General features: G+C 48.8%; 3 protein-coding genes across 12 annotated transcripts in view; 2 read left to right on the top strand and 1 right to left on the bottom strand.

Annotated features, from left to right (window-relative positions):
* The first annotated feature begins 3,596 nt into the window (after window positions 1–3,596).
* On the top strand, window positions 3,597–10,056 carry LOC105473912 (cholinergic receptor nicotinic gamma subunit). Its single transcript, XM_024790289.2, has 12 exons — window positions 3,597–3,651; window positions 3,841–3,980; window positions 4,229–4,273; window positions 4,450–4,559; window positions 5,205–5,360; window positions 6,264–6,361; window positions 6,727–6,927; window positions 7,120–7,234; window positions 7,428–7,542; window positions 8,199–8,409; window positions 8,601–8,731; window positions 9,347–10,056. Exons 1-12 carry the CDS (start codon window positions 3,597–3,599, stop codon window positions 9,518–9,520), a joined length of 1,551 nt encoding a protein of 516 aa, XP_024646057.1. The 3' UTR covers window positions 9,521–10,056.
* Window positions 10,057–11,874: 1,818 nt separating this feature from the next.
* LOC105473910 (tigger transposable element derived 1) lies at window positions 11,875–14,986 on the bottom strand. The gene is given in 2 exon segments (XM_011728105.2): window positions 11,875–12,660; window positions 12,663–14,986. Coding segments are annotated over 2 exon segments (1,761 nt in total). The 5' UTR covers window positions 14,316–14,986; the 3' UTR covers window positions 11,875–12,552.
* A 23-nt stretch (window positions 14,987–15,009) lies between these two features.
* The window catches only part of LOC105473911 (eukaryotic translation initiation factor 4E family member 2), a 32,898-nt gene continuing 20,716 nt past the window's right edge, over window positions 15,010–27,191 (top strand). For 3 of the 10 annotated variants that reach the window (XM_071073560.1, XM_071073561.1, XM_071073558.1), the window contains exons 1-3: window positions 15,011–15,166; window positions 20,872–20,986; window positions 22,343–22,477. In XM_071073560.1, the coding sequence (XP_070929661.1) occupies window positions 15,147–15,166; window positions 20,872–20,986; window positions 22,343–22,477 (270 nt within the window). In that variant the 5' untranslated portion in view covers window positions 15,011–15,146. Of the gene's footprint in view, window positions 15,167–15,229; window positions 15,641–20,871; window positions 20,987–21,984; window positions 22,140–22,342; window positions 22,478–27,191 lie in introns of those variants that run through there. The other 7 variants (XM_011728110.2, XM_011728106.3, XM_011728108.3 and 4 more) reach the window with 5 other exon arrangements.

The raw sequence follows: 27,191 nt of genomic DNA on the forward strand, positions 1-27,191 counted from the left end.
AGCCCACCTCCAAGATGGCCCCGGTGATACCCAGTATTCACACTCTTGTGCAGTCCCCTCACTCTGTACCAGGGTGGGTCTGGGTAACCAACAGAATGAGGCAGAAGTGATGGTACCTCACTTCCCAGATTCAGTTAGGAAAGACACTAGGGCCTCTTTCTGGCTCATTCACCCTCATTCTCACAGCAGTTGGATCTCTCACTTTGGGGAAGCCAGCTGGCACGTTGAGGAGCCCTATGGAGAGGCCCACACGGCAAGGAAATAAGGCCTCCTGCCATCAGCCACGTGAGCGAAGGTGGAAGTGGATCCTCTGCCCCAGTAGGGCCTTTGGATGAGATCACAGCCCAGTAGACATCTTACGTGCAGCACCATGAAAGTCCCTAAGCCAGAACCACCAGCTAAGTGGCTCCTGGATTCCTGATCCCCCAGAAACTGTGTGAGATAATAAATGTGTGTTGTTTTAAGTAACAAAGTTTTGGTGTCATTTGTTATACCAGCAATGTGACCTTGAGTGAGCTGCTCTTCATCTCTTATCTTCCATTTTCTAATCTGCAAAATGTGTGTCTAGTGAGTCCTAGTCATGGGGTGTTGTGAAAATTGAATTTCTAGTAGTAGTATTTTCATGTGACCTGCACATTTAATGGGTGGTGATTTAACCCATTTCCCTCAGTGGGGAATTGGTGACCTCATTAACTCAGATATATAGAAGGTGAGATTTTTAATGTTTAGATGTAACCAAGGAAAAAGAAAAACCATTTAAAACCAAAACTGACCCCAGTAACTTCTGCCTTCCAGCATGAACTATATTCACAAAATTCAAGGTACAAATCTTTTATTTTCCTGTCTAAATAGGAAAGCCAGTTTGTTCTCACACCCGTCAGGTGAGCAGGAAGTCTGAGACTTCGCCAGGAATAGTACATCAACTCAGGGAGGGTCCGTCTTAAGTACAGGGATGAGAGTGAGTCTAGGGCTCTCAGCCAGTCTTTGCTTCTCTCTGCCTCATGGTGGCGCTGCTGGCAACAGGTCTTGGTTCAACCACCAGCTGAGTCCTCAGTTCTATTAGGCCCTGCTCAAGTGGCTGTGGACTTCCAGAGAAGACAACCCCAAAATGTCACACAAAACTGGGGGGGTGCCTCTTGCACAGGCTCCCAGGGAAACCACGGTTTCCACCAGCAGCACCCACTCCCCCAGCACCGTGGTGCTCTCAGGACTGGTCCACTCTGACTGACATGGAACTCCATATTCTGTCCCCAGGAAGTCATGCTCATGGGCACAGCTTTCCGGGAAGCCAGAGGGTGTTCCTTACTCTCTCCAGACCAACAGGGCTACCTGCTCTCTTTCAATGGACAGTGAATCAGTAATACACTGGGATGCAAGGAACAGAAAGCTCAAGGAATTGTAGTTTAAACACAAAAGGTTTCCTTTTTCTCACATAATAATAGGGAGGCGGAGGTGATCACATCGCCTCAGCTGTCTAACAAAGCTATCAGGGACCCAGGCACTTTGCCATCTGCCCAGCCCTGCCTCCATGGCAAGCTGGCTTCTGTCCTCAGACCTGTTGGCCCCAGGTTGCGAGCTGACAGCAACAGCTGCACAATTAGCACCTATGTTCAGGCAGAAAAGGGCCAGCCATTTCTGACCCCTTTCATCAAGAAGCAAAACTTTTCCAGAGGCCGGACATAGTGGCTCACGCCTGTAATCACAGCACTTTGGGAGGCCAAGGCGGCTGGATCACCTGAGGTAAAGAGTTCAAGACCAGGCTGGCCAACATAGTGAAATCCCCTCTCTACTAAAAACACAAAAATTAGATGGGCGTGGTGGTGCCCGCCTGTAATCCCAGCTACTCAGGAGGCTGAGGCAAGAGAATCGCTTGAACCCAGGAGGCAGAGGTTGCAGTGAGCCGAGATCAAGCCATCGTACTACAGCCTTGGCAACAAGAGTGAAACTCCATCTCAAAAAACAAACAAACAAACAAAAAATAACTTTTACATAAAGTCCCTGCAGACATCCCACAGGTCAAAACATCACATGGCTAGCCTATCTGAAGGGAGACTAGGAAATGAGTATTTTGCTCTACCAGCCATTATAACAGAGGGTGTCAAAGGAGTAGTGTTAGACAATTCTACAGATGATTTTCTCTGAATGGTCCTGTCCCTGCACACGTAACCCCTCCAAGAAACTGCCATTCCTCATTGATGATTTACCCTTCGGAGAACACCAAGAAGGCTTCTAGGCCATCTCTCCCAGAGCAGGGAGAGGGAGAAAACAGGAGGGTCGGGGGCAGGGAATGCAGGGACAGGTGGTCCACTGTTTGGCAGTGCTTCCTGATCTTGGAGGCCATTGATGAATTTGGTAAAGTGTGGGCATAAAGGAGAGTAAAGAGGTGGAGAGAAAATGGTCTGCAAAAGAGGATAAGAAAATTGCATCTAGGGGGACCAGAGGGCAAAATGGAAAGGCAAGGGTCTCAGAAGTGAGAAGGACACAAGGGCTTTGTAAATTCCAGGAAAAGTGGGCCACACAGAGAGAAGCTCAGTGGCGGGGGAGGGGTGAGCTTCCCCCCCCCCCCCACTGAGGGGAAGCTCAGGGAGGGGGAAGCTCAGGGAGGAGGAAGCTGGGGTAAGGGAAACCCAGTGAGGGGGAAGCTTAGGGAGGGGGAAGTTCAGGGAGAGGGATGCTGAGTGAGGGTGATACCGAGTGAGGGCGATGCCGAGTGAGGGGGATGCAGAGTGAGGGCGATGCCGAGTGAGGGGGATGCCGAGTGAGGGCGATGCCGAGTGAGGGGGATGCCGAGTGAGGGGGATGCCGAGTGAGGGGGATGCCGAGTGAGGGCGATGCCGAGTGAGGGGGATGCCGAGTGAGGGGGATGCCGAGTGAGGGGGATGCGCAGTGAGGGAGATGCCCAGTGGCAGGCCAAGATGGGCGGATCACTTGAGTTCAGGAATTCAAGACTGGCCTGGCCAACATGGTGAAACCCCGTCTCTACTAAAAATACAAAAAAAAAAAATAGCCAGGCATGTTGGCACGTGCCAGTAGTCCCAGCTACTCAGAAGGCTGAAGTAGGAGAATCAAGGTGGAGGTTGTAGTGAGCCAAGATCGCACCACTGCACTCCAGCAAAAAACAAACAAAATCCTCACATGCCTACCCAACAGCCTTCACACACACCGAAATCCTGACTCCCTAGAGGGAGCAGGAGGGAGTCCACCTCAGCCCTCTCTGGAGCTGCCATCAGGTTCCTTGGCAACCTGCCTTCCCTACCACACCCAGCTGGCCCTGGCTGTGTCCTTGGCCCCCATGTGGAACACAGAGGTGGGGCTGGGACAACTGAGCCCGAGTTGGGGCTGGAAGGTGGATGTCTCTTTTGGGGTAGACGGGGCCCCTGTCTCCCCTCTCCAGCCCAGGTAATCTGAGCCCAGCATTGTGTCCATCCTGGAACAGCTGACAAGGCTGTGGTCAGACAGCTGGTGGGGCTGGGCCGGGTTGGCTGGGCTGACTGGGGTGGGAGTGTAGGCTGTTATATGACACCCAGAGCCCATCTCTCTCTGCCCCAGACCTTGGAGCTGTTGTCCCACCCATCACTGCAGAGAGCTGAGGCGCCATGCATGGGGGCCAGGGGCTGCTGCTCCTCCTGCCGCTGCTGGCTGTCTGCCTGGGTAGGACACAAAGGAATCTCAGCCTAAGGAGTCCCAGAGCTGGGGTCCACGGCCTCAGGGGATGGAGAGCCTGAGGGCTATTGGGGCCTGCCCTGGATCCAGTTCCCTGAGTCTCCACTTCACACCCCCAGGGCCTCCCCAATCTTTCCGCTTCCAAGCTCCTGCTAGGCTCACGCCTGTCTATTGCAGGGGTCCAGGGCCGGAATCAGGAGGAGCGCCTGCTCGCAGACCTGATGCAAAACTACGACCCCAACCTGCGACCTGCGGAACGAGACTCGGATGTGGTCAACGTCAGCCTGAAGCTAACCCTCACCAACCTCATCTCCCTGGTAAGCCGCAGGATGGAGGAGGGGTCAGTGCACCAGGCCCTGGGACCCGCTGGGGATAGCATGGGGTGACTCCAGCCACCAAGAGGTTGGAGGGCCCCACAGGGGACAGGCTGGGGTCTGGAAAACCCCCATGATTGTGGGGGGTGTACTGTCAAGAGGCTGGGGGATGCTTGGCCCCATCGGTGGCCTGTGGGACTGGCATTGAAGTTGGGGGCTGAGCCCTCCATACTGCACCCTTGCACCCCCAGAACGAGCGAGAGGAAGCCCTCACCACCAACGTCTGGATAGAGATGGTAAGAGGCCACCCTGCTACCCTCCTTCCATCAGGGGCCCCACCTCACCACCCCAAGGCCTCCTGAGAGTTGCCTGCCCCCTTCCTGCCTCTTCTGTCCTCTTGGGCTGGATGCCCACTCCTAGGGGTGTGGTGCAGCAGAGGGCAGAGGCCTAGCAACTGCCCCTCCCCCTGCAGCAGTGGTGCGACTATCGCCTGCGCTGGGATCCGCGAGACTACGAAGGCCTGTGGGTGCTGAGGGTGCCGTCCACCATGGTGTGGCGGCCGGATATCGTGCTGGAGAACAAGTGAGGAGGGGGCGCAGGCAGGGGTGTGGGGGACAAAGAACACAGGGTCTGGGCCCAGCAGAACAAGGGGGCTCTGGGAAAAGAGAAAGATGAGCAGGGGGTACAAATTGGGCACCTGTGTGGCTAGGGAAGAACTGGAAGGAGCAGGTGCCAAGGGCAGGGCCCTGGGTATGGCCTCTGACCCCAGGGCCAGCAGACCAGACCCTATGCCAGGCTCCATCCCCTCTGGGCTGGGCCACCTGGTGGGCTGCTCCCTTCCCCGTAACGTGGGGCCACGGACGGGTCCTACGGAAGCTGGTGGGAGTCAACAAGACAGGCATGAAAAGTGCATCACTTGGGGGCTGGCACATGGTGTGGGCTTAACACGTTAATCGTTATTATATTATTATTATTATTAAAACAAGAGAGAGAAAGAGAAGCAGAAATTAGGAGGTGGTGCCTGAGGAAGTCTGTCTGGGGCAGGGGTGGCAGGAGGATTGCTGGGGGGACCTAGTGGTCCAGGTGGGAACCACTCAGGGGGTGACAGGCTGGTAGGGACTTGCGTCCCCAGGCCCCTATCCACATGGGGCAGAGGGGCTGGTCTGGGGCTGGGGTGTCGGGGGCTGAGCCCACAGCCTCGTGGCCTGGCCTGTTCTGTGCACACAGCGTGGACGGTGTCTTCGAGGTGGCCCTCTACTGCAATGTGCTCGTGTCCCCTGACGGCTGTATCTACTGGCTGCCGCCTGCCATCTTCCGTTCCGCCTGCTCTATCTCAGTCACCTACTTCCCCTTCGACTGGCAGAACTGCTCCCTTATCTTCCAGTGAGGCCATTTATGGGGGAGGATTAAGAGAGCTGCTCTCAGAGGGCCCTGGGCAGGGGTGGGGCAAGGCCTGGGCAAGACTTCTGGCCTTGGCTCCGGCAGCACCTAGAGGCCAAGGGCCTGGCTCCATCTCCCCTGGGCCTCTGTGCCCATCTCAGGCTAAGACGCCTGAAGGTGCCCGAGCTCTCCCTGCTAAGCCCGAGTCCCCTCACTCATCCTCCTTCACTGCCTCAGTTTCCTCGCCAGTGCCCCAAGGGGAGACATTCACACCTGGGGTGCATGGGTGAGAAGGCACACATGCACACAACATGCATGTCTGCGCACACACGAAACCACTGCACACTCCAGGCCCACGGGGAGGCGGGGCTGTTCTGTGAGAGAGGGGCCCTGGCAGGGAACCCAGCGGAAGCATGTGTGCAACCAAGCCACCCCTGGGCGTCTCTGGGTCTGTTTCCTCAAACCTAAGTGTGGGGAGGAGGGCCTGAGGGAGGGTTCTCCTGTATCTTAGAGGAGCAGTCTTTCCACAAGCAAAACCTGGCAGGGGCACTCCCCTCCACAGACACAAGGGTCCTCCTTAGCTAGGCATGTATATTCTACATTGCCATCATCAGCCCCTCCTGCCAGACAGCAGTGGGAGGGACACATGCAGAGTGGCCCTGGGCCCATCAGCCAGGTGAGGGCCCTGCAGCCTCCTGGGCCGTCAACTCAATCTTCCTGACCCCAAAGAGCCCTAGGTCCCCTGCTCTCCATATCTCACCACTGGGGTTTTATGGAGAACTCAGAAGCACGGGGCTGCATCTTGCTGAAGCAAAGCTGCCCACACTTGTCCCCAGATGGTCATCCCCATGCAGTCATGGCAGGTCTACCCACTCACATTTAGCCTCTTTCCTCGGTGACTCCCAGGTCCCAGACTTACAGCACCAATGAGATTGATCTGCAGCTGAGTCAGGAAGATGGCCAGACCATCGAGTGGATTTTCATTGACCCTGAGGCCTTCACAGGTAACCCCCACCCAAGGGCTCCCCAGGCAGCCTCATCCAGGGCTCCTGCTGGACCAAGCTGTGGTCAAGGCTGGACCAAGGTCAAATCCCTCCCATGTAACTCAAAATGAAAACTACAGCAAACCATAAAATACGCTTTTTAAAACGTCCAACAAAGCTCTGACTTTCCTCATGATAATGACTCCAATTTTAGAAGGAGAGGCTCAAGTATCCAATCTCCCACCCCACTTCTGCCCTGCAAGGGTGCCTCCCCTGCTGGTGCTCCTTAGGGCACATGCTGCCCTTGCAGCTGGGTCACTCAGGCCGCAGGGATCTGCCTAGCCCACACTTCCTGTGCCTACTCCTGCCTGCTTGCCTGCCCGCAGAGAATGGGGAGTGGGCCATCCAGCACCGACCAGCCAAGATGCTCCTGGACCCAGCGGCACCAGCCCAGGAGGCAGGCCACCAGAAGGTGGTGTTCTACCTGCTCATCCAGCGCAAGCCCCTCTTCTACGTCATCAACATCATCGCCCCCTGCGTGCTCATCTCCTCCGTCGCCATCCTCATCTACTTCCTTCCTGCCAAGGGTACCTGGAGCCTATGGGAGAGAGCCGTCCAGTAGCACAGGGGATACCTGGGAGGCCGGGGCGGGCCCTGCCTGGGGCACAGAGTGGCATTACGACCCAGGACAGAGGAAGCGGGCTACTTCTGGGGTAAGGGTTTCCTCTGTGGGTGGGGAAGGTAGGGACCTGCTCTGAGAGCCTCTTGGTCACTGGCAGCTGGGGGCCAGAAGTGTACCGTCGCCATCAACGTGCTCCTGGCCCAGACTGTCTTCCTTTTCCTTGTGGCCAAGAAGGTGCCTGAAACCTCCCAGGCGGTGCCACTCATTAGCAAGTAAGGCTGGTCTTCATGCCCACCCGCCTACCCGTCTCTCCTTTCTTGGGAGCACAATGGCCTCCTGCATTGCCCTTTTGCCCTCCATCCACCCCAGCATCCTCAATTCAGGAGGCCTGAGGGGGGCAGCCACTAAGGGTGGGGGTAGCATCATGGTATGGGCTGCCAGCTCCTGCCCACCCCACCCTGACAGGTACCTGACCTTCCTCCTGGTGGTGACCATCCTCATTGTCGTGAATGCTGTGGTCGTGCTCAACGTGTCCTTGCGGTCCCCACACACACACTCCATGGCCCAAGGGGTCCGCAAGGCAAGGACCTTCCCTGCCCACTTCAACATCCTGCTGCCCACTCCCCTACACCTCCCTCTCGCACGCCCCGGCCATATTCCTCACCTGCGACATTCCACAGCACACCTATCCTGGGTGTATCTTGAAGCATGGGCCAAAATCGATTACAGTAATACAGTAATGAAATTGCTTCCTAGGTGCCAGGGATATTACAAATGTTAATGTATTTCATCTTCATAAAATCCGTTATCATCTCCAATTACAGATGAGGACATTTAGGCGCAGAGAGGTTAAGTAACTTGCCCAAGAAAGTGCACTACGAAGTCAAAAAAGCAAGAGTCTCCCAGGGTAGTCTGATTCTAGTCTGTGATCTATAGCCCACCTGCAGCCTTCAGCTTGGGCCCTTGTTGCACATGCAGATTCCCAGGCCTGCCCCAGGCATTCTAGGCCAGAATAGCATGAGGGTTGGGGGCAGGAATCTGTGTTTGTAAAAAGTGCCCTGGTGATTCTGATGTGCACTGAAGTTTGGGGACCCAGGCTCATGTCCAGTACAGAGCTTTACCAAGGCCACATCACTGCCCTGGTATGTGCCTAGCAGCACAAGCCCTTAACGCCAACTTCCTGCTTCTGCTCTGAAGCTTGGCCTGGCTGCCCTAGTGAAGCCACCCCCTCTCTAGGTGTTCCTGAGGCTCTTGCCCCAGCTGCTGAGGATGCACGTTCGCCCGCTGGCCCCGGCAGCTGTGCAGGACACCCAGCCCCGGCTACAGAATGGCTCCTCGGGATGGTCGATCACAACTGGGGAGGTGGCCCTCTGCCTGCCTCGCAGTGAACTCCTCTTCCAGCAGTGGCAGCAGCAAGGGCTGGTGGCAGCAGCGCTGGAGAAGCTAGGTGAGACATTGCAAGTGTGCCTGGGGACACTCCTCCCCTGGGACTCCAGCTGGGGAGCCAGACACAGCAGATGAGTGCTGGAGAAGTGTCCAGGTCAGGGAGAGAGCAGCTGGGGTCCCTAAGGAGAGGCCATCTTCTCTGCCTGTTTCTCCTCCATTTTACTCCCAAACCTTATCCTTTCTCTTTATCAGAGAAAGGCCCGGAGTTAGAGCCGAGCCAGTTCTGTGGCAGCCTGAAGCAGGCTGCGCCAGCCATCCAGGCCTGCGTGGAAGCCTGCAACCTCATTGCCCGTGCCCGGCACCAGCAGAGTCACTTTGACAATGTAAGCTGAGTCAGGGTGGGGTGGAGGTGGAGTGAGTACCTGGGCTTGGACCTGTGATGGAGACAGGATGAGTGGGGTGGCCAAGATAGGGCAGTGGGATGGAAAAAGAGGCGTTTGGGAGCAGTGGCTCACATCTGTAATCCCAGCACTTTGGGAGGCCGAGGCAGGTGGATTCACCTGATGTCAGCAGTTTGAGACCAGCCTGCCAACATGGCAAAATCCTATCTCTACCAAAAATTAGCTGGGCGTGGTGGTGGGCACCTGTATTCCCAGCTACTCAGGAGGCTGAGGCAGGAGAATCGCTTCAACCTGGGAGGTGGAGGTTGCAGTGAGCCGAGCCGAGATCGCACCACTGCACTCTGTCCTGGGTGAAAGAGTGAGACGTGAGATTCTGTCTCAAAAAAAAAAAAAAAAGAATGAAAAAGGAACAGGGGCAGCGGGGACATCTCAGGGCCAGGGGACCATGGAATTAGCCACCAGTTGGGACCTGGACATAGGTAAGAAGGGCCCCAGGAAATGGAGACATGGGCCTGCTGGAAGCCCAAGGATGAGAACGGGACCCAGGGAAGACCTGGTGCCGCCGCAGGCCATCCGACACCTGACTCCCATCCTCAGGGGAATGAGGAGTGGTTCCTGGTGGGCCGAGTGCTGGACCGCGTCTGCTTCCTGGCCATGCTCTCGCTCTTCGTCTGTGGCACGGCTGGCATCTTCCTCATGGCCCACTACAACCGGGTGCCAGCCCTGCCATTCCCTGGAGATCCACGCTCCTACCTGCCCTCACCAGACTGAGCCAACCAACCACCGCGGGGCATGTGGGAGTCACACACATGGGTCACACTGAGTCTTATCAGCCACGTTCTCCAACCGAGGTCCTAAGTGTACTCTTTGGGAAGTGCCCTTCAGGGCTGTGTGAGCCAAACAGCCCTAAGAAAAGCTGGGGAAAGAGTCTGAGCTGGAGTCCGGGAGTGGTTGGGGGTGGGCTGTGGTTAGTGTGCTGCTGCGGTCAGCATGCATGCAGGACTGGCTAGCTTGTCCTGGCAATAGCTGCTCCTCCACTCAGCGCACTCCCCTCACTTAGGCCAAGCATTATTCATTCCCATCAATCTGAAGTCCAAAGGACTGTTTTGTGTAATACCTTCGGGCTTGGGACTGGCTCCCTTTTTACAAGTTCTCCCTGAAAGAGGGCAGTCAAGAGAGGTGTGAAGAGTAGCAGCCAATGATCTCTCCAAAGCAGGGCAGCAGCCCATGCCAGCTGGCATCTCCCCACTGTGCCTTCTGGGTACAATAAGCACCCAATTCTCAAAAGCCCCAGTGGCCTTTCCATTCATGTGCATTTTTCTACCACTGACCACAAGACAATTTCCTGAGTTTTGTAATCTTTTTTTTTTTTAGTTTTTGATGTGTTGTTGTTGTTTTGTTTAGTTTTGAGACAGAGCCTCACTCTTGTCATGTAAGCTAGAGTGGAGTGGCATGATCAAAGCTCACTGCAGCCTCAACTTCTGGGGCTCAAGCGATCCTCCTGCCTCAGTCTCCCAAGTCGCTGGCACCACAGGCATGCACCACTACACCCAACTACTTTTAAATTTTTAGTACAGATGAGGTTTTGCTATGTTGCCTAGGTTGGTCTTGAACTCCTGAGCTCAAGTGATCCTCCCACTTGAGCCTTGGGATTACAGGCATAAGCCACTGTACCTGGCCTCCTTCTTTTTTTTTTTTTTTTTTTTGAGATGGAGTCTTGCTCTGTCCTCCAGGCTGGAGTGCAGTGGCACAATCTTGGCTCACTGCAACTTCCGCCTCCTGGGTTCAAGTGATTCTCCTGCCTCAGCCTCCTGAGTAGCTGGAATTACAGGCGCACATCACCACGCCCAGCTGATTTTTTTTTTTTTTTTGTATTTTTAGTAGAAATGGGGTTTCACCATGTTGGCCAGGCTGGTCTCGAACTCCTGACCTTGTGATCCGCCCACCTCAGCCTCCCAAAAAGTGCTGGGATTACAGGCGTGAGCCACCGTGCCAGGTCACCTGGCCTCCATTTTAATTAAGAGCTCCTCACAGCAGTATGGACAAGCAAGAATCATTATTCCCCGTGTTATACTGGCAAATTGAGCCTAGAGTAAGAGGGACTCCATACAACACTGGTGGCTAAACAAGGTTTGAAGTCCAGAATTCCTGACTCTGACCCAATCTGACATTCTAAGATTCTATGGCCTGAAAAACAGGCCCTTCTTCCCAAAGGATGGTTGAGACAAGGAAGAGCCAGGCAAGAAGAGTGTGGAATTAACAGAAAGCCACTGAGCTCTTCATTCCAGGAGGAGACTTTGGCCTCCCTTGACCCCACTAATCAGGTAGTAAGGCAATAAGCTGGGGTCTTCCTGTGGGAGAGGCGAGGTCCTGCTCTAAGATTACAGCTGGCACAAGAGTTCGGCTGGTAACCAGGGGACACCCTTGGGCAAGTCACCTATGCTCCCTGAGCCTGTTCCCTCATCGGTAAATAAGGTGCAAAAAATAATCCTTTCCCGACCAGGTGTGGTGGCTCACACCTGTAATCCCAGCACCTTGAGAGGACAAGGTGGTGGACTGCTTGAGCTCAGGAGCCCAGGAACCCAGGAACCCAGCCTGGGCAACATGGGGACACCCGGTCTCTACCAAAAAATAAAAACTTAGCTGGGCGTGGTGATGCATACCTGTAGTCCCAGTTACTCGGGAGGCTGAGGTGGGGGGATTGCTTGAGCCCAGGAGGTCTAGGCTGCAGTGAGCTGTGATCATGTGACTGCACTCCAGCCTGATGACACAGTAAGAGCCTGTCTCAAAAAAAAAAAAAAAAAAAAAAAAAAAAAAAAAAAAAAAGGCCGGGCGCGGTGGCTCAAGCCTGTAATCCCAGCACTTTGGGAGGCCGAGACGGGCGGATCACGAGGTCAGGAGATCGAGACCATCCTGGCTAATACGGTGAAACCCCGTCTCTACTAAAAATACAAAAAAACTAGCCGGGCGAGGTGGCGGGCGCCTGTGGTCCCAGCTACTCGGGAGGCTGAGGCAGGAGAATGGCGGGAACCCGGGAGGCGAAGCTTGCAGTGAGCTGAGGTCCGGCCACTGCACTCCAGCCCGGGCGACAGAGCGAGACTCCGTCTTAAAAAAAAAAAAAAAAAAATTACAAAACTAAAAAAAAAAGTGAAAGTGCCACATAAAGGCCTGACAACAGGATATGATGGCAGGAGGGGACCTTGGAAATATGCCCTCCCTCCAAGCACAGGATTGCTGTCTTTGGGGTTCAATCACCAGCAAGTTCATTTTATTTACTCCAGTGTGTGTCTGTGCTTGTGCATGCGTAGTGTGTTTGAAGCAAGAGCAGAGTCAGAGCCCTAGAGTCCTAGAGGAGTTAGGGAGAGTGGGGGAGAACTTTGATCAGGGAGGGAATCTGGTGACAGTGGGGTCATTTCAGCTTCCCATAAGCCCCTTACTAGCTGTGTATCTGGCACAAGTCTCTCAACCTCTCTGAAAGCCTCAGAAGGCAGAGGATTAGCTCCTTGTACACAGTAAGCACTCAAATTGGCTGCCATTACTATAGGTTACTGTCTCATGGGATCCATATAGTAACCTGAGGAGGTAGGAAGACGTATACCTCAAAGATATTCCAGGTTCAGTTCCAGACCAACACAAGAAAGCAAGTCACATGAATGTTTTTGGTTTCCCAATGCACATAAAAGTTATGTTTACACTATACTGTAGACTAGCAAGAGTGCAATAGCATTTTCTAATAAAACAATATACATACCTAAATTTAAAAATACTTTATTGCTAAAAATGCTAATGATCAATCTGAGCCTTCAGTGAGTCGTACTCTTTTTGCTGGTGGAGGGTCTTGCCTCGAGGTTGATGGCTGCTGACTGGTCAGGGTGGTGGCTGCTGAAGGTTGGGGTGGCTGTGGCAATTTCTTAAAATAAGACATCAGTGCAGTTTGTCTCATCAATTGACTCTTCCTTTCATGAAAGATTTCTCTGTAGCATGCGATGCTGTTTGATAGCATTTTGCCCACAGTAGAACTTCTTTCAAAATTGGAGTCAATCCTCTCAAACCCTGCTGCTGCTTTGTCAATTAAGTTTATGTAATATTCTAAATCCTTTGTTGTCATTTCAACAATGTTCACAGCATCTTCACCAGGTGTAGATTCCATCTCAAGAAACCACTTTCTTTGTGCATCCATAAGAAACAGCTCCTTATCTGTTACAGTTTTATCATGAGACTGCAGCAATTCAGTTACATCTCTAGGCTCTACTTCTAATTCTAGTTCTCTTGCTATTTCCACCACATCTGCACTTACTTCCTCCACTGAAGTCTTGAACCCATCATAGTCATCAATGAGGGTGGGAATCAACTTCTTCCAAACTCCTGTTAATGTTGACATTTTGACCTCCTCCCATGAATCACGAATGTTTTTAATGGCATCTAAAATGGGGAATCCTTTCCAGAAGGTTTTCAATTTGCTTTGCCCAGATCCATCAGAGACATCTCTATCCATGGCAGCTAGAGCCTTATGAAACGTATTTCTCAAATAATAAGACTTGAAGGTCGAAATTACTCCTTGATCCATGGGCTGCAGAATGGATGTTGTGTTAGCGGGCATGAAAACAACATTAATCTCCTTGTATATCTCCATCAGAGCTCTTGGATGACTAGGGGCATTGTCAATGAGCAGTAATATTTTGAAAGGAATCTTCTTTTCTGAGCAGTAGGTCTCAACAGTGGGTTTAAAGTATTCAGTAAACCACACTGTAAACAGATGTGCTGTCATCCGGGCTTTGCTGTTCCATTTATATAGCACAGGTAGAGTAGATTTAGTATAATTCTTAAGGGCCCTAGGATTTTCAGAATGGTAAACAAGCATTGGCTTCAACTTAAAGTCACCAGCTGCATTAGCCCCCAACAAGAGAGTCAGCCTGTCCTTTGAAGCTTTGAAGCCAGGCACTGACTTCTCCTCTCTAGCTATGAAAGTCCTAGATGGCATCTTCTTCCAACAGAAGGCTGTTTCATCTACATTGAAAATCTGTTGTTTAGTGTAGCCACCTTCATCAATGATCTTAGCTAAAGCTTCTGGATAACTTGCTGCAGCTTCTACATCAGCACTAGCTGCTTCACCCTGTGCTTTTATGTTGTGGAAACGGCTTCTTTCCTTAAACCTCATGAACCAACCTCTGCTAGCTTCAAACTTTTCTTCTGCGGCTTCCACACCTCTCTCAGCTTTCATAGAGTTGAAGAGAGTTAGGGCCTTGTTCTGGATTAGGCTTTGGCTTAAGGGAATGTTGTGGCTGGTCTGATCTTCTATCCAGACCACTAAAACTTTCTCCATATCAGCAATAAGGCTGTTTCGCTTTCTTATCATTCGTGTGTTCATTGGAGTAGCACTTTTAACTTCCTTCAAGAACTTTTCCTTTGCATTTACAACTTGGCTAACTGTTTGCCGCAGGAGGCCTAGCCTTCGGCCTATATCGGCTTTTGACATACCTTCCTCACTGAGTTTAATCATTTCTAGTTTTTGATTTAAAGTGAGAGACGTGCGACTCTTCCTTTCACTTGAGCACTTAGAGGCCATTGCAGAGTTATTAATTCGCCTAATCTCAATATTGTTGTGTCTCAGGGAATAGAGAGGCCCAAGAAGAGGGAGAAAGATGGGGAACAATCTGTGGGTGGAGCAGTCAGAACACACACAACATTAAGTTCGCGGTCTTATAAAAGACGCTGTATGTGGCACCCCAAAACAATAGCAACATCAAAGATCACTGATCATAGATCACCATAACAGACACAGAAATCATGAAAAGTTTGAAATATTTTGAGAATTACCAAAATGTAACACAGAGACACGAAGTGAACACATGCTGTTGGAAAAATGGCGCTAATACAATTGCTGGACTCAGGGCTGCCACAAACCCTCAATTTGTTTTTAGAAAGTCCTATCTGCGAAGCGCAATAAAACGAGGTATGCCATAGTATAGTGGCGCTGCCGCCAAAGGAAAGCCTCGGGAAGGTTAAGAGAGATACCGGAGAGTGCGTCCGGCACTGGAGGAGGAGGAGGGTTTTTACCAGGCAGCGAGTCCAGAGCCCGCGCTGTCAACGACGCGGTGCTGCCTTTTTTCGGAGGCGCTGCAGGAGGGCGCCTGGACACGCTCCCTTAGGAGAGCGGGCAGGTCACAGGACCTGGACGGCGACAAAGCTGAGACCTGAAGCCAGATCCGCCGCTGAGGCCAACCCTCTGCGCAGCCGCCCTGGGTTGGCGTCCCGAGATAGACGCCCCCAAACCGGGCCTGCGCGTGGACGTTCCGCTGTGCCCCGCGCAAAACCGGAAGTACCCGGGCCTAAGGCTGAGGGACCCGGTGGAGCGGAAGTCACTCCCTGAGGCAGTGGCGACAGCCGCGGCGAGAGGATGAACAACAAGTTCGACGCGTGAGTGGCTCGTGGCCGCCCCCGGGGCCCCTTCCCCCAACAGTTCCCCCGCGCCCGCCCCCACTGGGGCTAGGGCGGCGCAAACCCGGCGGCCCCGGCTTCCCTGCCGGGATCAGGCTGCGGCCGGACCTGGCCTGGGCTGGCGGGGAGGAGGGGGCTGGGGAGCGATGGATCCCGGGGTCCCGGAGACCCCAGGGCCGTCCGAACCGAGGGCGAAGAGCTGAGCCCGGGGGAGGGGTGGCTGTGCCGCCCGGTAGGGGGAGATTTTCGGACGCCCCGCCCCGGTGGATGCGGATTGCCGACGACGTGGAGGGGTGGGGACCTCGGCGGTTTGGGTGTTTCCGCAGTCTGGCCGCGCTGTCTCTGAATCCAGCTTTCCCCACACACTCCCTCTCCCCTCTGAGCCTCAGTTTTCTCATCTGCAGAGTGGGGACGGTAACACCCTTTGTCGTAGAGTTTGGAGGATGCAATGAGGTAATGTGGCGGCTGCCCTCGACGCGGTGGAAGGCTGGCTTAGGAATTAGCATCTTCCTGAGACTCTTCCTACTTTCTTTCTCCTCCTACTCCCGTTCCCGTCTTCCAACACACTCGCCAAGACTTGGGTATACTTGTCGCCCTCTCTTGCCCGCTCCGGTTTCTAGTTTCAGCATCAAACAGTTTGGAGGTACAGAGGGAAAATGCAGAAGTATTTTTACTTATTCCCCTCCAAGGATTGTATCTTGAGGTAGAATATGTTCCTACCTCTGTTCCAGTAGTCTAGTAAATCTGGCTCTTCATCTGAAAGCCTGGATTTGTAGTCCCAGATTCACCACTTACCAGCTGTTTGACTGTAGAAAAGTTACCCAGTCTCTGAGCCATTGTTGCTCAAACCACGTTAGTGGTTAGTACCCTGCTGCCACAGCGGGGTGTGATAAGGGTCAAATCACACTCAGCAATGCTTAAAGATATTTGTGAAACATTGCTAACTACTGAGATATAAACGTAAAGTGGAATTACTATTAGTTTAGGTTGTGACCTTGTGCTTTTGATGGGAAATTAGGGTTTTTCCAATGCAGAGAGTACTGTGCAAATTCAAAGAGTACTGGATTTCCAACACTCCAGGCAGGTAGGTCCTCAGGCATGTTTGCTGGTTGCTGAGAGGTCTCTGCTACTTGAGAAAGTCTTTGCCCGACCTCTTCTCTATCCTTAGGTTTAACTGAGCCTATCCCTCTACGAACCTCTCCCACACTGCCGTCCCATTTCATCTCTATCGTAAACCCTGCAACACCTAGTTCCAGATCCACATCCTGCCTCAGTGGAGCTTTCTGGAACCTTTATACCCCTTCCTCCACTGATTTGCACAAACCAAATTTCATCCTAAGAAGACATCTTATGGGTCATCTAGCTCAGGCCTACCTAAATCATTTGGGGGACTGCAGTAAGAATGGTAATAATGGACTTCCACAGGGATCTTGCTAGGTACTTTTCATATATATATGTTTTTTGAGCCAGGGTCTCACTGTGTCACCCTGGCTGGAGTGCAGTGGTGTGATCACAGCTCACTGCCCACTCAACCTCCCGGGCACCAGCAATCCTACCATCTCAGCCTCCAGAGTAGCTGGGACTACAAGCATGTGCCACCCTGCCTGGCTAATTTTTTTGTATTTTTTGTAGAGACAGGGTTTCACCATGTTGCCCAGGCTGATGTCCAATTCCTGGACTCAAGAGATCCACCCACCTTGGCCTCCCAAAGTGCTGAGATTACAGGCGGGAGCCACCACCCCCAGCCTCATATGTTATTTCTACTCTAACAACTCTGTGAAGGGGATCTTGTTATCTCCTTTTACAGATAAGGAAAAGGAGACTCTGAGATTAAGTAATACCCAAGACAACAGGAAAGGAAGGGCTATCCCAGGTTTGTTGTGTAACCTTGGTTCAAGCACCTTGTGAGAAAAATTAAACTTGTCCACTTTTTTATCTTAGCTCTTCTATGATTGAAGAACCTGGGTCATTTTAATCACTTTGAATTATTAACTATTATATTGAGCCAGAATCTTTTAACATCTACCCTCTAGCATTGCAGGAAGAAGAAAAACAAGCTTTCTTTCATTTGAAATTAGCAATTGAAAACAGCACTCCTGCCCCTAGTTTTATTTTTTTATGTTGTTTTTCATTCGGAAATTCTGCAGTTTTTAGGCCATTGCTGCATATTTGGAGTCTTTATCACATTGCTCTCTTTACTAATCTGCACTCTTTACCACATTGCTCTTAAGGACATGTTCCAGTTTGCCAGAATTCTTCCAGAAGTCCAGTGGCTGGAGCTGAGTACAGTAGTATATAATCTAATGGGCTCATATTAAAGATTAGCTTTAATCTCCATTACTGTATGGACTCAACTTCTCTGAATGAAACCTTTGATTATAATTGCTTTTGTGGAGAGGGGGTAGACCTATCAAGTCCTTAGATCGCATTGCCAGTGATCCTATTGATATGTAAAACCCTAAGATGCTTTCACAAAAACTGCAGTCCTGACGTAGTTAAACATGGTTTTCAGATCTAGACCACTGTACTTGATTTTGTCCGTATTCTACATCATTTGCTTTTTATTCTGTATCGTTAACTTTGGGCCCATTCCTAACTATTGTCTAAACCACGTATTTGGCACTCATTGCTTTGATTCTATAGACCCATTCATTAAATGGAAATTTGTTTTATGCCACTGTCTGATGGTGGGGGTATAAAGATGAATTGAACCAAGGTCTTGCCCACAAGGAATTGGTCTAGTTCAGAGGGTGAGGAAATACCTGGGCAGAAGCTTAGCAAGCTAACTAAAGTTCCTCTCAGTCTGGACAGCCTCAGAGTTGCTACCTGACTGCCCGAGTTTACAGAGCACTGATTTTTCAGGCTGAGTGGTATCTTGACTCAAATCCAGCTTGAAGCTGGGAAGAGTAGCTTATAAGATTTGCCTTAAATGTAGGCTTAGAGGGCAGAGTAGTTGGTTAGTTCCACCCTCAGGTAATAAAAGCACTAGGTGTAGGTCCATTAGGGTTCCCATTTACTGTCTTAGAAAGGAATCCAAAGTGGTCCAGGGATCACAGGAACATTGTTTCTTCTCTGACAATTATTTTTGTTAGTTTTTTCTCTGTTTCCTGGTAGTGATCAGCAGCAAAACCACTAAAAAGAAAGGAAGGTATATGCTTTTCTTGGGACTAGCAAAAACAAGATGCTGGGATGACTATACCCCTCTTCAACCAAGATCTAAATGCAAGGGACCCCAGAGGCTATAGTGGGAGTTGGAAGCTAAGAAGAGAGAAATAGGGTTTGCATCCCAGGGGTGTGCCCTAAAGAAGAGAGTTGAGAGCTGTCCTGGGCCTAAGCAGAAGAACCCTTGAGATGTTCTTGATCAGGAGACAGAACTGGCCATGAGAGTATAGCTGGAACAAGTGCAAACATTTATATGGGGAAGTTCAGAAGAGGAGAGCCCAACTTAGCCTAGGTCGGGAGAGGTTAGGAAATGTTTCCAAGAGAAAGTGGCCCTCGATCTGAGTCCTGTAGGACAAGTTAACTAGGCAAAGAAGGACTTCTTGAGGAGAGACCACATGATGAGCACAGCAGAAGGATAAAATTGGGGCATCAAAATTAGGATGATACAACTGGAGTGAAAAGAGTTCGTTGGGACCAGGAAGGAGATGATATTGGGACATGTGAGCAGAGCAGGGGCCTTTGCACCATGCTGAGGCATGGATATATCTGTGAACCTTTTCTCCTCAGCTGGGTCCTTGGGGACAAGCACTCTGGTAGCTCATACACACCATAGATGCTTGGTAGATGTTGGTAATTTTTAATCCATAGATCTTGTGTGCTAGACAGGCTCCTTTTGAAAAGGAAACCAAATGTTTAATAAAGGGGAAGGGAATATCATAAGCGCAGATGATGGTCTCCTGAAAGTCCAGGGAGGCTGAATAAAAGCCAGAGAGATGGTAGCACCAGCAACAAAATGAAAGTCCCCTGCATTTTCTCTGCTCATCTGCCCCATTCTCTTATCTCCTGGCTTTCTTATCTCTTATCTCCTGGCTTTCTCTGCTTTTGCTCATTGTCTTAATTCTTTCAGGGCTTTTCTTGCATGGGGCGCATATGGCTGCCGCAACTCCTAAGTCTATGATCTTTCTCCTCCTAGATGAATGCTGAGGGGAGGAATCTGCTTATATATTTGAGCAAGGCCCTGGGGCATAGGTTATTGCCCGGGCTGGACTGCCCTTTGGTCAGGTGCCCTTCCTAGTTGTGTCTTGACCAGGGTAGGGATGGGAAGGTTCACGGCACAGGGCATAACCTCCTGAGATTATCCTACAGCTAGGCCTGTGAAATGGGGAGAGCAGGGACCCCAACATGTGACTAGTGCATTCATTCTAATATTTATTGTGTGCTTTTAATGTATCAGGCACTGGGGATTCATGGGCAAAAAAAAAAAAAAAACACAAAGTACCCTGCAACATGTTTATGTATCTGCATAGGATAGTATCTGAATTATAATTGGAGCATTTCTTGTACCATTCTTGAGAACTGCCTAATTTCATTTGACCACATACATAGTTATTGGGGCAAGAAAGATGATTGGAGAGATCTCTGATGAGTTAATGGTCCAACCCTAGAATAAATGGTTTTCTTATTGTCTTTGCAAACTCACCTTCCATTTATCTTTTTGTCTGGATCCATTGATTTTTAGGTGTACCTGAAAACCTTGGGGTAGTTTCGCTGCTCATGAAAGGGAGGGTAATCCCTAAAGTACGTTTGTGCTTATGAAGCAAGAACACATTTATTCTTTCAGTCATTTATTTTTCCTTTTGGTTTACCATTTATGCAGCATCTTCTAGTGCTGCATGTTAAGGCAACATCTTGCCGTGGGTGCAGGAGATACCAAGATGAAATAAGACACTGCTCTAAGGGAACTCTCTCTCTAGTAGGAAAAACAGACATGGGAGGAATGGTGTGGCAGACTGAAGGGGTGGTGTTTGCAAATGGCACCGATACGGGAATATAGATTGCTAGAGGTGGAGGATCCTGGCTGGCAGGAGTCAGATTCTAGAGGATTTTACATTTTGCTGTACTTTATCTTAGAGGGTAGGCATCAAAAAGCGAGGGACCGTTGAAAGTTTAAACATGAAAGTTAAATGTCAGATTTGCACTTAAAAAGATAATGCTGGTGAAAGGGTGGATAGAGAGTGAGAGATTTGTGTCAGGAAGACCACTGAGGAATTTATTGTATGATTGAGATGTCAGGTGAAGAGGGCCTAAACTAAAGTAGTGACAGTGGGGAAGTGTAGAAGAGGTGGTAAGGAGAAGTGGCAAAGCAGATAGTACGTTTTTAACCTTCATTTGAAATGCCAAAGCATTAGAGACTCTTTTCATTTTTTACTCCATTTTTGGCAGGGAAAACAATTCCTTAAACTGTATACCTTAAACAGTCCCTTTAACTGGTTCTTTTTGTGCCTTTTTAGAAAACTGAAAGACAGTGCTTTCTGGAGTTCACAAGTTAGCTGATGGGCATTTCGTTTTTGTTTAATCCTCCTAATTTGCCTGTCTGTATTATTTTGCCCTTCTCACATCTCAGGGCCTGAATTTGAGTGACTTTGGGTTGGTTACATGTAGTTCATATGACTTGGTGGCTTTGTTAGGTGAGCAAGAATTGACTTCATCACAGAATAGTATTATGTTGCCTTTCCATTCAGTTTGAAAGATGATGACAGTGGGGACCATGATCAGAATGAAGAAAACAGCACACAGAAAGATGGTGAGAAGGAAAAAACGGAACGAGACAAGAATCAGAGCAGTAGCAAGAGAAAGGTGAGTTTTGCGCTGCACAGTTGTAGTTGCCTTTGAACTTGAGACTTTATTGTCTTGTGGAATCTGTTTATCTAGAAGATACCAGATTAACTTGATGGCATCCTGTGTTGGAATATCTGACTTTGTTCTCAGAAAAACATTGTGCAATCATTGACGTTCATTTTGGGACCTAGAACTTTTCTCTTGCCGCAAAATCTTGAGATGCTGCCTTGCTTTCAGCATTCTCCTAGCCTGAGATGGAGGAGATTAGCCCTGGAGCTTAACAAGGCTGTTAGCTACTTCTTAGGCCACTGCTGAGTGTTTCAAATGCTACACACCCTTTTAAATTTTAGACAGTTTAGTCAACAATAGTCTAAGGTGAAAGTGACTTGGAAAAGGGAAAACTTAGGGAATGAGAGAGAGAGAGAGATCAGTTTTTTCCTTGAAATGTCAAAACAGGCTGGGTGCAGTGGCTCATGCCTGTAATTCCAGCACTTTGAAAGGCCAAGGTGGGCAGATCCCTAGATCAAGAGATCAGGACCATCCTGGCCAACATGGTGAAATCCCATCTCTACTAAAAATACAAAAATTAGCTGGGTGCTGTGGCGTATGCCTGTAGTCCCAGCTACTGGGGAGGCTGAGGCAAGAGAATCGCTTGAACCCGGGAGGCGGAGGCTGCGGTGAGCCAAGATCATACCACTGCACTCCAGCCTGGCAACAGACTCCATTTCAAAAAAAAAACAAACAAAAGAAGAAATATCAAAGCAATCACTAATTCATTTATTCTGCAATATTGAGTAGCACTCCAAGGGCAAGCCACTTTATGCTAGATGCTAAGAGGACACAAAGGGGAATGAGACTGTGGAAGGGGCTTACATTTAATAGTACCAATAATAACAATACTGACATCTGTTGTGCACGTACTCTCTGCCAGTTGCTCAGCATTGTATATCCACTAATTCATTTGATCCTCTCGGCAGTATTATGAGATAGTTGTTATTATTTTCCTCATTTTGCAGGTAAGAAGATGAGGCAGAAACAGGTTAAGTAACTTGACAGTGATGAATCTCATAGAGAAAGCAGTGCTTGGACTGGGCATAGGCTGAGATAAGATACAAACGTGAATACCTGTTATTATATGAGGCAGAAAGTTACAAAGGCCATAAGAACACAGGTAAAGTGTTAGAGGAATTTGGAATCGGTTAACCACTGAGGAAATGTACTGTGTAAGCAGAATCTTGGGCACATTGCGGGTAGTTGAGGTTGTATATCCTTTTTTAATTGTGGAGGTGGTAAAGATTGACACTGTAAAATGTTCTCTCAGTCTCAGACCATATGACAAATGCCCAGGACTAACACACGTTCTTTACTTCCCAGGCTGTTGTTCCTGGACCAGCAGAGCATCCCCTGCAGTACAACTACACTTTTTGGTACTCCAGGAGAACCCCCGGCCGTCCCACCAGCTCACAGAGCTATGAACAGAATATCAAACAGATTGGCACCTTTGCCTCTGTGAGTTCTTGGTGATTTAATGGAGTGTGCCTTGATAGTTCATTCATGCCTGTATCGATATGATGTTTATTTACCTTCCTAGTAACCTATTTAAGATTCTGGTTTTCTTAATTGACTGACCTGAGCCTCCGGAGTCAGATTTGTTCATTTTTAGGTTTCTCACTAGATATCCATGGTTAGCATGTAGGTATCAACATATAGGAGAATTGTAGAGTTGATCAGAAGGGCATAATACAAAAGAACAGGTTTGGGTTTTTTTTTTTTTTTTTTAATTGAGACAGAGTCTCTTGCTCTGTCACCCAGGCTGGAGTGCAGTGGTGTAATCCCGGCTCATTGCAACCTCCACTTCCTGGGTTCAAGCAATTCGCTTGCCTCAGCCTCCTGAGTAGCTGAGATTATAGGCATGTGCCACCACAACCAGCTAATTTTTGTATTTTTAGTAGAGACGGGATTCCACCATGTTGGCCAGGCTGGTCTCGAACTCCTGACCTTAGGTGATCTACCCGCCTTGGCCTCCCAAAGTGCTGGATTACAGGAGTGACCCGCTGTACCTGGCCCTATTTTTTGTTTTGTTTTGTTTTGTTTGTTTAAGTAGATATTTATGGAGTCCTTACTAAGTTCAAAGTGTCATAAATACAAAGGTTTATAATACATGTTGTCTATCCTCATGAAGTTTAACAGTAAACTGAAAAATTTTGAAAGTTTTGTATTTAAGAAGCTCCCATTAGGGTTCTGGCTGTGTTAACGATTATGCATAAAATATCTTTTTCCTGTGTTCAGAAAGAAAATGAAATGTCTAATAATTGCTTTTGTGGGTACTGTCAGTCAGAGAGCCCAGACCGTCTCATCTCTCTCCCAGGTGACTTGGTTTGTGTACCCCAAGAATCCATCTGCAACTAACACCACTCTAGTTGAACAAAGGTTATTATGTACCCAGTGTGTGCTGTACATTCAATCTCTGGGCAGAGTCAAATGTGGGGTTTGTCATTTTCTTGAGATTGGTAAAGTATTAGTCCGTTTAAAATGCAGAAACTGGAAAAGAATACTCCAGTAGGAAATACTACAACAAACTGCTAAGGAGGAAGGACGTATAACACATACTTTATTTGTGTCATTTCCTTCCATCATTTCGATAGCCCTATGAGGTCAGTGATATTATCCATATTTTACAAATGAGGAAAGGAAAACTTGGGTTAAGTATCTGATCTAAAGTCTCAAGTTACGGTGGGGCATGGTAGCTCATGCCTATAATTCCACCACTTTGGGAGGCTGAGGTAGGAAGATTGTTTGAGCCCAGGAGTTTGAGACCAGCCTAGGTAACGTAAAATTAGCTGATTTGGAGAAAAGGGGAACACTAAAAAAAAAAAAAAAAAAAAAATCCTGGCCATGTTGGTGTGTACCTGTGGCCCCAACTACTCAGGAGGCTGAGGCAGGAAGATCACTTGAACCCAGGAGGTTAAGACTACAGTGAGCCATGTTTATGCCACTGCACTCTAGCCTGGGCAACAGAGATAGACCCTGTCTTAAAAATTTTTTTAAATTCTCAAGTCAGTCATAATTCACTGGATTAAATGGGGGAGCCAGTGTAATTGAAGCTCAGGTACAGAAGTTTCCGGATAGCTGAACACATGGAGGTACCTGGAGGGTGGTGCACCTAGAGGGGACATAGAAGCTCCCTGAACCTTCCTCCATACCTTCCCTCATACCTTGCCCTACACATCTCTTCATCTGTGTCCTTTGTTTATAATAAACCGGTAACGTAAGGTACCAAGACAATAACTGGGGAAAGAATCTTCTTTTCTTTTTTTTTTTTTTTTTTTTTTGAGACGGAGTCTCGCTTTGTCGCCCAGGCTGGAGTGCAGTGGCCGGATCTCAGCTCACTGCAAGCTCCGCCTCCCGGGTTTACGCCATTCTCCTGCCTCAGCCTCCCGAGTAGCTGGGACTACAGGCGCCCACCACCTCGCCCGGCTACTTTTTTGTGTATTTTTTAGTAGAGACGGGGTTTCACCATATTAGCCAGGATGGTCTCGATCTCCTGACCTCGTGATCCGCCCGTCTCGGCCTCCCAAAGTGCTGGGATTACAGGCTTGAGCCACCGCGCCCGGCCAAGAATCTTCTTTTCAACAAACAGTGCTGAGACAACTGGATTTCCAGGTGCAGAAGAATGAATTTGCATTCCTTCCTGATACCATGTACAAAAAGTAACGAAAAATGGATCATAGACCTAAATGTAAGAGCTAAAATTATAAAATTCTTAGAAGAAAAATGTTAGTACATCTTAATGAACTTAGGTTAGGCAAAGCCTTCTTAAATAACACACTAAATGCATAAGCAGCAAAAGATTAAATACTTGGCTGGGCGTGGTGGCTCACACCTGTAATCCTAGTACTTTGGGAGGCTGAGGCAGGAGGATCACTTGAGCTCGGGAGTTTGAGACCAGCCTGGGCAACATAGTGAGACCCTATCTCTATAGGATTTTGTCAGAATTCAAAACTTTTCTGCTTCAAAGGACACTATCAAGAAAGTGAAAAGATAGCCTACAAAATGGGAGAAAATATTGCAAATCATATCTAATACTTGTATCTAGAATACTCTTACAACTCAATTATAATCTGCTTGATATGAAATCAGTATCATTACTATGCCGAGCTGATAAAATTTCAGCCTAAAGCAAAGATCTTGTTTAGTTCGCCAGTGCTATCTTAGAATCGGCTAACTTAGAAGAGGTTTTTGAAATAATATAACTAGCTTGTGTACTGGTTCATATTTGATTCAAGAAATGCTTGTTGAAGGAATTCAAGGCCCTAGTAGGCTTCTAAAAGGAATGAAGGCACAGATCCTGTCCTTGGGGAAATAAGATGTGCCCAGGAATTTCTAATACAGGATAGACAATAAGTGGTACTATGGGAAAGGCATGTAGAGTGCTCTTGGAGTTTGGAGGAAAGAAGGAATTGATTCCAGTTTGGGGAATACTGCCATTGAAGAGATGGGTTTAAGATCGATTTTAAAGAACTTGGCCAGACCTGGTGGCTCATTCCTGTAATCCTAGTACTTTGGGAGGCCAAGGTGGGAGGATTGCTTGAAGCCAGGAGTTCAAAATCAGCCTGGGCAACATAGTGAGATCTTATCTGAAAAAAAAAAAAAATTTGGAGTAATTATGCATACTTCTTGCATTTTTATTTCCCTCTTGTGGGAAAAAAAAAAGCATATAAAAATTTACCCAAATTGTACAAGGAGAGTTTTTCTTTTCTTTCAGCGTATATGTTAAGGAATGATTTATCATCAGGACTATCTCGGGTTAAGGCTTCTTCAGTGCTCACTGGATGTGTGATAGTATTTAAAGTCTGTCATTTTGACTTCATAGGTCTGAACCTGAAAAATAGAAATAAAGTCTATTATGTAATTCAGGTCATTAGGAAATGGCTCACAATATTAAATTCATCACAGATAAATAATTACATTATTAATCCTTTTATCGAATTCAAAGCAGTGTTTCCCAGTGATTCTTAGCCTAATCATTAACAACATTCAAAAGTTCTTAAAGTCAGGGTAACTAGGAAGGCATCATCTTGAAATGGAAAGAGCACTGGACTCGGTAATCAGAGCTCACCTATTCTGATGCTTGACTCTCAGCTAGAGCAACTCAGTCCTGAAACTTTTCTCAACTATAAAACAAGTTGTTGAGATGATTTCTGAAGTCCTTTCTGCACCTCATATTCTGAGTCTGTGAACGCTTATTTTTTTGGTTTCAATTAGAACTGTCAAATCTTTTAAAGTTTAATAATATTTCTCAGGCCAGGCACAGTAGCTAATGCCTGTAGTCCAGCACTCTGGGAGGCCAAGGAGGGAGGATCAATCTAGGACTTCAAGACTAGCCTGGGCAACAGGGTTAGACTTCATCTCTACAAAAAATAAAAATAAAAAAATAGCTGGGCATGGTGGTGCCCACTTGTGGTCCCAGCTACTCAGGAGGCTGAGCCAGGAGTATTGCTTGAGCCTGGGAGGTCGAGGCTGCAGTGAGCCGTGATCACACTGCTGCACTCCAGCCTGGGTAACAGAGCAAGACCCCATCTCAAATGATAAATGAATGAATGAATGAATGGTGGTCTCGAGCTGTTTAACTTCACCTCTTTGCATATAAGATTGTGTAGTGGAGCTAGGCGTGTTGGCTAACGCCTGTAATCCCAGCACTTTGGGAAGCCAAGGCAGGTGGATCACCTGAGGTCAGGAGTTCGAGACCAGCCTGGCCAACATGGTGAAACCCCATCTACTAAAAATACAAAAATGAGCCAGGCGTGGCAGCATGTGCCTGTAGTCCCAGCTACTTGGGAGGCTGAGGCAGGAGAATTACTTGAACCCAGAAGATGGAGGTTGCAGTGAGCTGAGGCAAGGCTGCACCATTGCACTCCAGCCTGGGCAAAAAGAGTGAAACTCCGTCTCAAAAAAACAAAACAAAAACAAAAAAAAGAAGATTGTGCAGTGTAGTTGTAAGATTGGAGGAGACCAAACTATTAAAGTGATTATTGACTGGGGAACTGGAGATGGTTGCCATACTTTCTCCTCACCAAGCCTCTTTCAGTTCCTTATTCACAATGAGCCATTTGGGGGTGTACTTAGTTCTCTTCAACTATGTTAGGGTGGATAAAGGTTTAGATTATTGCCGATTGTATTCATATGACCATTTACTATTCCAAGTCACTATATGCAGCTAAGC

The sequence above is a fragment of the Macaca nemestrina genome, chromosome 11 (assembly GCF_043159975.1).
Source record: "Macaca nemestrina isolate mMacNem1 chromosome 11, mMacNem.hap1, whole genome shotgun sequence".
Taxonomy (NCBI): Eukaryota; Metazoa; Chordata; class Mammalia; order Primates; family Cercopithecidae; genus Macaca; species Macaca nemestrina.